This window comes from Onychomys torridus, chromosome 2, assembly GCF_903995425.1.
Source record: "Onychomys torridus chromosome 2, mOncTor1.1, whole genome shotgun sequence".
Taxonomy (NCBI): domain Eukaryota; kingdom Metazoa; phylum Chordata; class Mammalia; order Rodentia; family Cricetidae; genus Onychomys; species Onychomys torridus.
Genome location: NC_050444.1, coordinates 64456395 through 64469361, shown reverse-complemented (window position 1 = coordinate 64469361; position 12967 = coordinate 64456395). Strand labels below are relative to the sequence as shown.

The 12967-nt window shown below is 45.8% G+C and overlaps 1 protein-coding gene and 1 pseudogene across 1 annotated transcript; both read left to right on the top strand.

Annotated features, from left to right (window-relative positions):
• The first annotated feature begins 2268 nt into the window (after positions 1-2268).
• LOC118578398 (olfactory receptor 13C7-like) lies at positions 2269-3225 on the top strand. The gene has a single exon (XM_036179306.1). It carries the CDS (start codon positions 2269-2271, stop codon positions 3223-3225), a length of 957 nt encoding a protein of 318 aa, XP_036035199.1.
• Positions 3226-10621: 7396 nt separating this feature from the next.
• On the top strand, positions 10622-11140 carry LOC118577874 (annotated as a pseudogene).
• Positions 11141-12967: the final 1827 nt, after the last annotated feature.

The window sequence follows — 12967 nt, the reverse complement described above, 5'->3', positions numbered from 1 at the left end:
ACATGGACTAGTTCTCTCTCTCTCTCTCTCTCTCTCTCTCTCTCTCTCTCTCTCTCACACACACACACACACACACACACACACACACACACACACACACACAAGTTGGGTTTTTTGTTCTTTGGAGAACCCTGACTAATACACACACCAAAATATTAAGTCATTTATAAAGACTGGATAAAATATGCTCAGACATGTAAGTTCTTCAATACACTTTTTTTCAAGAAGCTATTCAAGAATGTGTTCCACCAAAAAGAAAGAATAAACCCACAATTGGGGGGGGGGGAAACAGTTAAAGGATAGGAGTCTAATCTATGACATAGTGTAAGGAATCCACAGGATTCTGAAAGCAGCCACAGAGAAGGCAAACCAGCCTGGGGTCAGTTCTCTCCTTCCATGATGTGGGTCCTGGGGATCAAATACAGGTCATCAGGTTTGGCAGGCTTGGTAGCAAATGATCAGATTTATTTATGGCCCCTCCCACGCCCTTTAAGGCCTGGACTGTGGCAGGAGATTTAAATTTCTGTGACTGGGTCCAGCTAAGAAGGGAACTTCAAGACGCTTTCACACAGTACTGCGCTCTTGAATTTGCAAACAGCCAACGAGTTTCCCTTTGCAACGTTTGGGTCCCACATTCTCCCCAGATTATCATAGTATGCACTGAGCATTCTCACTAGTTAGATGCTTATTCCAACAGGGCCAGGATGACCCTTCTCCAGTGCTTCCCAACAACCCAAGTAGGAGGGAGTATTTCTTCAGAGACTTCAGACTAATTGGATCACGGGGACATAGTCCCAGGTGTAGGGAAGTTTCTGAACTTCATCACTTTAGTTTGTAACTTCAAATCACATCGGGGACTAGCATAATCCTGACAGCAGAGTGCGGTTTAAATGGCTCTGCATACGTCTCCAAAGGTCCTTTGTGGATTGATCCAAACAAGGAACATAACAAGAAAACAAAACATGACCTGAGGTGCTCACTCCTTTGGCAGGTGCTTCTAGCCAGATCGGCTGTTTCTGACTGCTGGGCTATTTCTAGCTCTCAAAGAAAGTGATTTTATCAGCATTTTTATCAAAAAGGTAAGCTAGCACCGTGTGTGTGTGTGTGTGTGTGTGTGTGTGTGTGTGTGTGTGTGTGTACCCCAGGCCCATAGGCAAGCACTCTACCACTGAGTTAGCTCCCTAGACCTGAAGAAACACTTTTTAAAATTACCTCTCCTTCTCTCTCTCTCTCTCTCTCTCTCTCTCTCTCTCTCTCTCTCTCTCTGTGTGTGTGTGTGTGTGTGTGTGTGTGTGTGTGTGTACACTCACATGCATGCTCACACTGAGGCATGCTCACAGAGATCCAAGGATGACTTGCAGGAGTTGTTTCTTTCCTGGTACCGTGTAGACCCTGGGGGTCCAACCAAGATCGTCAGGCTTGGAAGCAAGTGTCTACCTGTTGAGCTGAGAACACTTTTAAAAGAATAAAGAAACTCTTGGGGGCCGGTCACATTCCTGGCTTCCTACCTGATGTGAAGCACCATGTGGAAATCTGAAGGTGTGAGAAAAGGGCACATCAGTGACATAAGACAAGGTCAAAACAGAGTTCATGAGAGCAAATCGTCCTTGTGTGGACTGCCTCAGTAGCGGTGAGGTCCAAACAAGAGCATCTCCACAGAGGAGGAGAGCCTTAGCATTCCCACGCCCTGACCGATGCCAGGGAGCGTCAATGCCAGTTGTTTTAATCAACGTTCCAGAAGATTCAGCTTATGCAAGCATGTATGAATGAATGAGTGACTGGCTCCGGATCATGTATATCATGAAAGTGAATAAGGAAAGGGGAAGAAGGCAGCCTACAGGAGCACTCACACAGGGGAATGGCCAGGAGTTGAGACAAACACTATTAGGGTTTCACCCAGACCTAGGCTCCATGGGTGAAATTTTAAGTAAAATATAGTATTTCTTGACAAAGCTGAGAAAAATAAGTTGTTCACAAATGGTCCAATTTCAACTAACTGTATGATGCCTGTTTTAAATGTGATTAGCAAAATTAAATTTACCCAGGTGACATTTTAAACATCTCTTCGAGTGGCCAGATACCACCAAGCCGGTGCTGTTCGGGTTTCCTGCATTTGACTCAGAACAACATGGATAACCACTTCTCACAGATCATCAGCTCTGAGCCAATTGCTCATCAAGGAGCTCTTTCTCACAGGTTCCTTCGGCATTATAGGCACCCAAGAATCCTGAAGGTGACCTTCTGAGTTCCTGCAACATAGGAGGAAACATGGAGAGATCCGATGAGACTTCCCCTGTGACTGGCTTCATTCTCCTGGGTCTCTCCACCCACCCAACACTGGAGAAAACCTTCCTGCTCATCCTGCTGATGTATCTGGTGATCCTGCTGGGCAATGGGGTCCTCATCCTGGTGACCATCCTCGACTCCCACCTGCACACACCCATGTACTTCTTCCTGGGGAACCTCTCCTTCCTGGACATCTGCTACACCACCTCCTCGGTCCCCCTCATTCTCGACAGCTTCCTGACCCCCAGGAAGACCATCTCCTTCTCAGCCTGTGCAGTACAGATGTTTCTCTCCTTTGCCATGGGAGCCACAGAGTGTGTGCTCCTGAGTATGATGGCATTTGATCGTTATGTGGCCATCTGCAACCCCCTCAGGTACCCAGTGGTCATGAGTAAGGCTGCCTATGTGCCCATGGCTGCCGGATCCTGGGCAGGTGGAATTGTTGCCTCCATGGTTCAAACATCCCTTGCAATGCAGCTGCCCTTCTGTGGGGACAATGTCATCAATCACTTCACCTGTGAGATCCTGGCTGTCCTGAAACTGGCCTGTGCTGACATCTCCATCAATGTCATCAGCATGGGGGTGACAAATATAATCTTTCTGGGGGTCCCGGTTTTCTTTATTTCTTTCTCCTACATCTTCATCCTTGTGACCATCCTGAGGATCCCCTCTGCTGAGGGGAGGAGGAAGGCCTTCTCCACCTGCTCTGCCCACCTCACTGTGGTGATCGTCTTCTATGGGACCATCCTCTTCATGTATGGGAAGCCCAAGTCCAAGGACCCACTGGGGGCAGACAAGCAGAACCTTGCAGACAAGCTCATCTACCTCTTCTATGGGGTGGTGACCCCCATGTTGAACCCCATCATCTACAGCCTGAGGAACAAGGATGTGAGGGCTGCTGTGAGGAGCCTGGTGAGTCAGAAACACTTCAAGCAGTGATGGTGAAGGGGCACAATAGTTCTTGTATAATCCTTCAACAAGAACTATACAATAAATCCCAATCCACAGAAGGGTTCTGTATGAATGGGAAGACATTAATGGTGATTCTCCCACCTCATTCTGGGAGCAGTTCCCCCGATGTGCATAGCCATTCCATTGAACACTCTGGGTATCATACATTGTTTTTAAAGATTTTTAAACATTATCGATGTGTTTGTGTGTGAGTTTATGTGCGTCACATGTATGAAGATATCCACAGAGACCAGAAGAGGGTGTCAGATTCTTCTCCACCACCGGAACTGGAGTTACAGGTGGCCATGACTACCATGTGGGTGCTGAGAACTGAATTAGATCCTCTGCAAGAACAGTAAATGCTCTTAATCAATGAGCTATCTCCCCAGCCCACATGAATGCTAGCAGTATAGAGACCAAGAAAAATGAGCATTCATCCAGCAAGAGGCTCTAACTCAGGCTTCCTGATTCCACTCTTCAGCTTCTCTGCAAATACTGACAATAGTTGATGAGTCCCCGCTCTCCTCCCTCTCTCCCTCCCTCCCTCTCTCTCTCCCTCCTTCTCTTTCTCCCTCCCTCCCTCCCTCCCTCCCTCCCTCCCTCCCTCCCTCCCTCCCTCCTTTTTGTCTTTGGGAGGACAGAATCTTACTATGAAGCTGAGGCTGGCCTCAAACTCAGGATCTTCCTGCCTCCACCTGTGTAATTATGTTTGCATTAAGTTGTATTTTGATATACCACAGATCACAATACCTGGTAATAGCTGCCCTTTTCCTTGTCTATCCACAATAATGCAAATGCCTAATAGATGTCTTCTGAATTGTTTTGACAAAACTGATGCCAGGTTTAAAAAACTATTTTTTCTTTTCTCTTTTGGAGGTTTTACTCATTCCTAGTTTGTTCCTGGATAGCAGTGAACATCCCTTATGAGTCACTAGAATAATATAATATAATTATATTATTATGTATAATAATCTAATAACTGAGATAATCAGGATGTTGACATCAACCCAAAGGGGAAGGACAAAGCTAACAATCAAATAAATGGTCTTCAGAAAAGGAAGGAGAGAGAGAAATGCACACACACATGCACACACAGAGATACACATACACATACACACAGAGATACACATGCACACACAGAGATACACATGCACACACACATGCACACACAGAGATACACATGCACACACAGAGATACACATGCACACACAGAGATACACATGCCACACAACATTTTTTGTTATGCGTCGAATGTTTCACAGAGAGAATACAACAATGCAACACCACATACACACACGGAGATTCACATGCACACACACATGCACATACAGAGATACACATACACACAGAGATACACATGCACACACAGAGATACACATGCATGCACAGAGATACACATGCACACACACATGCACACACAGAGATACACATGCACACACACATGCACACACAGAGATATACATGCACACACAGAGATACACATGCATGCACAGAGCCTGACACAGCATGCCAATGCCCCATGCACAGAGATACACATACACACACACACACACAAACACACATACACACACAGAGATACACATGCGTGCACACACACACACACACACACACACACATTTACAGGAGAGAGAGAAAAAAAACCTCGAGGGCTTTGTCGTTTTCATTGTCTGTGGTGTTTTTGTGGAATTAAGACGCTGTGACTTGAGTACCTATGGCGGGAGTGGAGGGGCTGGGTGTGAGGCACACACCTGTTATCCCAGCACTCAGGAGGCAGAGACAGAAGGAACACAGCAAGCTTGAAAGACAAGGCCAGCTCTGTGGTTGGGTGCTTGCTCAGCATGGTGCTTAGTATGTAGTTCAGGCTGGCCTTGATCCTCTGCCCTGTCACCGATTCCCAAGTGCCAGGTTACAGGTGTGAACTCATGCTGCTTTTCTTTACTCATTTGAACAACCCACCGAGTTTAGAGTTACTGGGATGTTCACAGATGTGGGGCTGTTTCTTGGGTCATGGTTAACTTACAAGTAGCTGCATCCCTGAAGAAAAATTTTTCTGGAAATCATGGCCAGGCCTAACATCAACTGAAATCTCCAGGAAGAAGATGGGGCCCCACAACAATAATTCCACATGGACAATAATAATATCACTAAGCTGACAAACATCATCTACAGATCAGCTTTGGACTACAAAGTGCTTAGAGCAATTCTGAGATGGCTAGCTGAGACGATCCAGCTTGACAGACTACTCGAATAAGGACTTGTGACAGCCCTGCACTTTCCCATTTGCAGAGACTGGACAAATGATACAGGACTTGACAATTAACTCAAAAATAGAGTTTTTGTTTAAAAAAGAATAAGAAGAATATAGATATGAGGTAGATCACTGAATCTACCCTGAAAAAAAGGTAAAGAAATAATAGGATAAATGGGTAGATCATCGAATCTACACTAAAAAGAAAAAGGGAAAGATATAAAAATGACAAAAGGTAGATTATTAAAACTTTTATGAAAAGAAAAAAGATATGATAAGAAAAAAGATCAATTTTTGAATCTACTTTTAAAAAGGAACTACTTGTTTTACATAGGATAAATAATGAAAATTTTTGGTCTGAGTTTATCAAATGTTACTGGACTGGACATTGTTATATATAATGGAGTTTTTCACCTGAATCTGTCAAATGTTAATGGACTAGACATCATTAATGTAATCTTGACTGTGTATATTGTATATACCTATTGGATATGATTTTTCTTGTATTAGTTATAACCTTTTTTAAATTTTAGACAAAAAAGGGGAAATGTGGTGGTATTGTGTTCCCCAAAATATTGTGCACCCTAATAAATTTATCCGGGGTCGGAGAACAGACAGCCACTAGATACAGAGCCAAAAATGGTGGCTAGAAAATGGGTCAGAGCAAGCCATAGCAGAAGCTGGGGCGGTAGTGGTGCACGCCTTTAATCCCAGCACTTGGGAGGTAGAGCCAGGTGGATCTCTGTGAGTTCAAGGCCACATTGGAAACAGCCAGGCATGGTGACACACATCTTTAATCCCAGGGAGTAGGGGCAGAAAGAGAAAGATTATATAAGGCATGAAGACCAGAAACTAGAAGCATTTGGCTGGTTAAGCATTTAGGCTTTGGAGCAGCAGTTCAGCTGAGATTCATGTGGATGAGGACTCAGAAGTTTCCATTCTGAGGAAATAAGACCAGCTGAGGGACTAGCAAGGTGAGGAAACTGTGGCTTGTTCTGTCTCTCTGATCTTCCAGCCTTCACCCCAATAACTGGCCTCAGGTTTGATTTTATTAATAGGACATTTTAAGATTCCTGCTACATCACAGATTCCCAAGTGCCGGGTTACAGGTGTGAACTCATGCCCCTTTCTTTACTCATTTGAACAACCCACCGAGTTTAGAGTTACTAGGATGTTCACAGATGTGGGGCTCTTTCTTGGGTCATGGTTAATTTACAAGTAGCTGCATCCCTGAAGAAAAATGACTCCCTGTCCCCATCAGGCATGAACTGCCCAAAGCTCCTCGGGTGGGCATGGGGTCACATGCGATCCTCCCCATCCAATTTATGATGTTTTTAAAGGAAGGGACTTGAATGAAGGAAATTGTCCTTGATACAAGTGGAAACATCAGGGCAGTGACAGGCAACTTGCTTGGTAACAAAACCCCCAGATGTCCGGGGCACCTGCTCTGTCCGTCATATTGCAGTCTACCTCATGACATCAGATCCAGGAAATAAGACAAAGGGAAAAATACTGAAAAGGGCCAACAATATGGCTCATCAGGTAAAGGCACTTGCCACCAAGCCTGACAACATGAGTTCAGCTCCCAGGACCCTCATTGTGGAAGTAAGTAGTCTTCTGACCTCTACAGGCATGCTATGGCACATGTGCACCAATACTCCCCCTCTAAATAAATAGACAAATAAATAAATGTAATTTTAAAAGAATTTAATACTGAGAAAAAAAGAAAAGAAAGCTATCCATAGGCAATATTTTGTCTATCTGAAAAGAATTAAATCTACATACTCTGCTGTGATGCCCATGAACCACAACAATGACCTGCATGGCGTGATAACGCTAACACGTTAGTGGCGCACACACCTTAGCAGTAACCAGCAGCTCTTTAATTGCACTTCAGATCTGCTCATCAAGAGGGACATCAAGAGTACTGGAAACCAGACAACTACCCAGGGTGACTAAAGTCATGGACCTTGGAGGAGAGCCTACAACTGCTGCTTTACTAACCAGCATCATCCCTAACTACATCTAAACATTTGTCCTTACACCCACAGGTAAGGTAAACCTCAGCTCTCATCAAGGAAAGTTGTTTTTTGTTCTTTGGTTTTTTTTGTTTTGTTTTGTTTTGTAACAGATGAAGATCATTACAGAAAACCACAACTGATCAAAATGAAGTGGCAGGGCTGTAGAGGTGGCTCAGAGGTTAAGAGTACTTTACTTGTCGCTCTTGCAGAGGAACTGGGTTTGATTCCCAGCACCCACATGGTGGCTCACAACCATCTGTAACTCCAGTTCCAACAGATCCAGTGTCCCCTTCTGACCTCCATGGGCACCAGACATGGACATGGTACAAAAACATACATGCAGACAAAACACTCATACACATGAAATAAATAAATCAAAACTGCAGAGTTGTGGTACACCGTCCCATTTTATACATCTACAGCACAAGTCCTGTACCAGAGGCTCAGGGATCACCATGAAAGAGAAGCTAGAATGCTGTAGGATGTTCTGTATGTCAAATGTGCTGCTCTGATTGGTTAATAAATAAAACACTGATTGGCCAGTAGCCAGGCAGGAAGGATAGGTGGGACAAGCAGAGAAGAGAATTCTGGGAAGTGGAAGGCTGAGGCAGAGAGACCGTGCCAGCCGCAACCATGACAATTGAGATATAAGGTACTGGTAAGCCATGAGAGCCACATGGCAACATATAGATTAACAGAAATGGGCTGAGTCTAAGAGTAAGAGCTAGACAATGGTAGGCCTGAGCTAATGGCCAAGCAGTTTAAATAATATAAACGTCTGTATGTTTATTTTATAATTGGGCTACGGGACTGCTGGAGCTTGGCAGGACCCTGAGAGAAAAACTCTAGCTATACTAGAAGGATTATAAGAGCTGGGGGAACAGGGAGTTTGCTGTAAGAGTGTGTCTCAGAGAAATGTCAGAAGCTAGACCTGTGAAATCTCACCAGTAGGTTTACCTAAGCATGATCTGGAGAAGGACACCACCAACAGACATGCTAATATGGGAGGTTGACAGCTCACAAGGCCTCAGTTCTACCCAAAGAACCACAGACAACTAAGGAATGCTGGAAGAGAGACAAATAGTCTTCCTCGGGGAAGATCATACCAACTGTTTATCCAATACAACAGGGTCAGCCCTGAAAACATATTTCCAAGCAACGTTATACAGGCTGAGCAGGTTGGGTTCATGTATTGAGGAATACAAATGTGTACACATACATGTAACAACAATTAAAGGAAAAGAGGCCGTGAAGGCCGTGAACTTGAAAGAGAGCAAAGGAGGGGTCCATGGGAAGGTTTGAAGGAAGGAAGGAAGGGGGAGAGGGAAATGATATTATAATCTCAAAGAAAATAGAAAATCTAAACAATGAAAAATTAAATTTGGTGCAAAATTACTAGAAATACAAAGTACAGTAAGGGGACTGTGTGCCATTCTGGCTGTCATGAAAGTCCTAAGTCATCTAGGGGAAAACGCATCAAGAAATAGGTGAAAGAGACCTGTATGAGAATACTATATTTGTAGTGATCACACATGAAAAGGAGAAGTGAAAACAGAGGGCTTCATGGTGGGGAGAGAAATGCCAAATCTGCAAGCCTGGGCAGAAACCGATCTCTAACTAGAGAAGCAGTCCTCTTTAGATTTAAATAAGGTGTGTGTGTGTGTGTGTGTGTGTGTGTGTGTGTGTGTGTGTGTGTGTGTGAGAGAGAGAGAGAGAGAGAGAGAGAGAGAGAGAGAGAGAGAGAGAGAAGGGGGGAGGGAGAGAAAGAAAGCCTGAAGAGGCCAGAGGCATCAGATCCCCCCTCCCAACTGGAGTTCCAGGTGGTTGTGATTGCCATCCAAGGCGGGTGCTGGGAGCTGAACTTGGAACTTTCACAGTCGCTGCAAGCTCTTAACTACTAAGCCATCCCTTCAACTCAACAACCCTCCTTAGATTTTTCTTTGTGCATATGAAGCTCCTCCTGTTTGGAGTCCAAGTAAAGTCTCCTGAGCATGCTAGTTCTAACAACTGGATCTATGTGGGGATTTATCTATCCAGGTTAAATGAAAGCTGTGTGCATTTGCATTAGCAGGAAGCCATCCGTGGCATTACCAGCCGTTATTCTCAAGACTGTGGAAAGCCCTCCTTGAGCACGGGTTAGCGTGGCCGATTGAAGTCCTACCTCTGTCACCAACTCGTGCGGAAGACTCAAACAGGCCCCTTCTCTGCCCCAGGTTCCAGCTGCTTTGGTGGACACAGCGAGCCCAGCAATGTCAGAGAAAACCACCCCAGCTGCTGGTGCATTGGAGACTGTCCCCCAGAACAAGCCCAAAGTGGCCCTTGTCCCTCCGCATCAACCTATACCCTCCCCATCAACCTATACCCTCCCCATACACCTCCGGTCCCAGCCTCTTTTGAGACAAACTCTCACTACATTGTCACAATGACTTCCAGCTCACTATGTAACACAGGCTTCCCTCAACTCACAGCAATCCTCCTGCTTCCACCCCACCAGGATTGAGATGATGGGTTTGTGACACCATGCCTGGTTTCAAAAGTACAACCCAGGCTGGCCTCAAACTTATGACCCTCCTGCTCATCCTCTTGAGCAACTTGCCTTACCAGTCTGCACCACGGTGGCAGGGTGCTTCTCTCTTCTGAAGGCCAGGAACAGCCCACTCGCTTCTCATCACCTCACACATGGACTTTCTGTTATACACCAGGGACTCAACTACACTTGAGCTACGTCTCTGCCCAAGGAAGCTTAGCGTGCTGTTGGTACTCTGCTGATGGCACAGAGAGTGTCACCCCATGACTGCTGTGAGGACCTTCATATTTAAGAAGTATTTCACCCGGCGATGGTAACAAGGTCCCCTGTGATTGCCACCCACAGAAAGAAAAGGATCGCATCAGGGGCCTCTCAAAAAGCCAATAATCCCTTCTCTATGATGGATTGGGTTGCCTGGAGCTCTCTGGCTGCCAGAGCTGGAGAAAACATTCTATCTTGTGTCCAGCCTGCTGGGTTACATGGTTGTCTGGGTGACAGAGACCTCATTTTGGTGACCATCCTCAACTCTAACCTAAACACGCCTACATAGTTTTCAGCAGGAACCTCTCCTTCAGAGACATCTGCTACATGAGCTCCCCAGTCTCACTGATCCCAGGCAGCTTCCTGACCCCCAGAGAAGGCATCTTTCTTGGCTTGGCTTGTGCAGGTGGCCTTTCTCTGGATGTGATCACTACCTGGCTGTCCGCTGACCTGAGGTGAGGAGCAAAGCTGCTGAGGTACTCAGTCTCCTGGATCCTGGTGGCACAGCTCTGTCACCAACCACTTCACAGCAAGATCCCAGCTGTCCTGAAACTGGCCTGTGCTGACATCTCCATCAATGTCATCAGCATGGGGGTGGCCAGTGTGATTTTCCTGTGGGTCCCAGTTCTGTTCGTCTTTGTCTCCTACATCTTCATCCTCGTGACCATCCTGAGGATCCCCTCTGCTGAGGGAAGGAGGAAAGCCTTCTCCACCTGCTCTGCCCACCTCACTGTGGTGATCGTCTTCTATGGGACCATCCTCTTCATGTATGGGAAGCCCAAGTCCAAGGACCCACTGGGGGCAGACAAGCCCATCTCTTTCTTCTGTGGAGTTCTGACCCCATGACTGCTGTGAGGCCTTCATATTTAAGAAATATTTCTCTCAGTGATGGTAGCACGGTCCCCTATGATTGCCACCCACAGAAATGAAAGGATGGCATCAGGGGCCACTCAAAAGCCAAGACAGGCCAATCAGGATTGTCTCTCATCCTTAAGCCAATGTTGAACTTTTCAAAAGCTGTCTTCTGAGTCTCATATATTTAACAACTTAATCAGGTGTCAGACTTAAAAAACACCCTAGTTTACTTCACTAAAGACATCCTAAATACACACTAACGTCGTTAGACAGCAGCCACCAGAGCCGGCTGAGTGGCACTTACTGTACCTAACTGGTAAACTTATCAGAGGGAAGTGAGACAGGCTGGCACAGCCACGGGGCCACCTCTACTCTCACCGGGCATGAGAAGAATAAAGAGGAAACAGAAACGCCCAGGAGACTTTCACCTACCAGGTTTTGTTTTCCTGAAGGGCTAAGAAGACAAAAGGGGAAGTTCCCCACCTAGAGGGCGTCTGGAGACAATCTGACAACTGGTATCATTTTAACACAACAGAACTGAGTTACTCTTTCACCATGCATGGCAGATCATGAAACATGGCTCATAAATTAAGTTTAAGCCAAGTGTGGTGGTGCACACATGTAATCCCTGTACTCTGGAGGCTGAGGCAGGAGGATTGCAACCTGGAGCAAGCCTGGGCTCACAGTGAGATGCTATCTGAAAATAACAAGAGGCTGGGAAGACTGCTCAGTGGGAAAAACATCTACCATGCAAGCCTGAAGATTGGAACCTGGATCCTGCCAGGACCCACGTGAGTACCAGGTGGCTGTGGTGGTCTAGGACACAGAAGGTCCTGGAACAAGCTGGCTAGCCAGACTAGTCAAAGTAGTGTGCTCTGGGTTCAAGAGAGAGAACCTGCCTCAAGAGTTCTCTCTTGCAATTAAGGAAGATGCCTAATGTCAAGTTCTGGACTCCACATGCACACACATACACATGCGTGCACACACATATATATACATATACACATACATGCACACACATATGTATGCACATGCATGCATACCACACACACAAGCGAGAAAAATAGAAAGGGAATACAGAATTTGGATTTGACATTGTCTATATTTCAATAAATATATATGTTCTGAAAAAAAAGTCAGGAAGAGGAAGGGGGAGAGAGGAAACAGAAGGAGGAGAGTGGTGGAAAGAGGAAGGGGGTAAGTTGATTGTGACCGAGTATGTTTGAGTGACAGTTCCCTGGGGTGACCGAGTATGTTTGAGTGACAGTTCCCTGTGAAGGTCCAAGAAGGTAAAAGCCATGGCAGCCCCGGAGCATCCATGGTTCAGCAGAACAGACACTGGAATGGGACTTCTCACAGGTGACCATGAGCAGATAGCTTGATCCCTCTTGGCTCATTTCTCCACATCTAACATGTCTTAGTCACTGTTCTATTGTGTGATGAAACACTACAACCAAGGCAATGTATAAAAGAAAGCATTTAAATGGAGGCTTGCTTACAGCTTCAGAGGGTCAGTCCATGACTGTCACGGCAGGAAGCATGGCGGCAGGCAGACACCGGGCTGGAGCAGTGGCAGAGAGCTTACATCTGATCCACAGGCAGCAGGGAGAGAGAGACAGAGAGACAGAGACAGAGAGAGACTGGGCCTACTGTAGGCTTTTTGAAATCTCAGATCTCACTGACACACCTCCTCCAACAAGAACACACCTCCTAATCCTTCCCAAAGAGTTCCACTAATCGGGGACCAAGCATTCGAAACAAATGAACCTATGGAGGCCATTCTCATTCAAACCACCACCTAAGCACCTGATTTTATAA

Excerpts from the sequence above, each read along its gene's own strand:
- LOC118578398 (XM_036179306.1), top strand. The coding sequence starts at position 2,269 with ATGGAGAGATCCGATGAGACTTCCCCTGTGACTGGCTTCATTCTCCTG.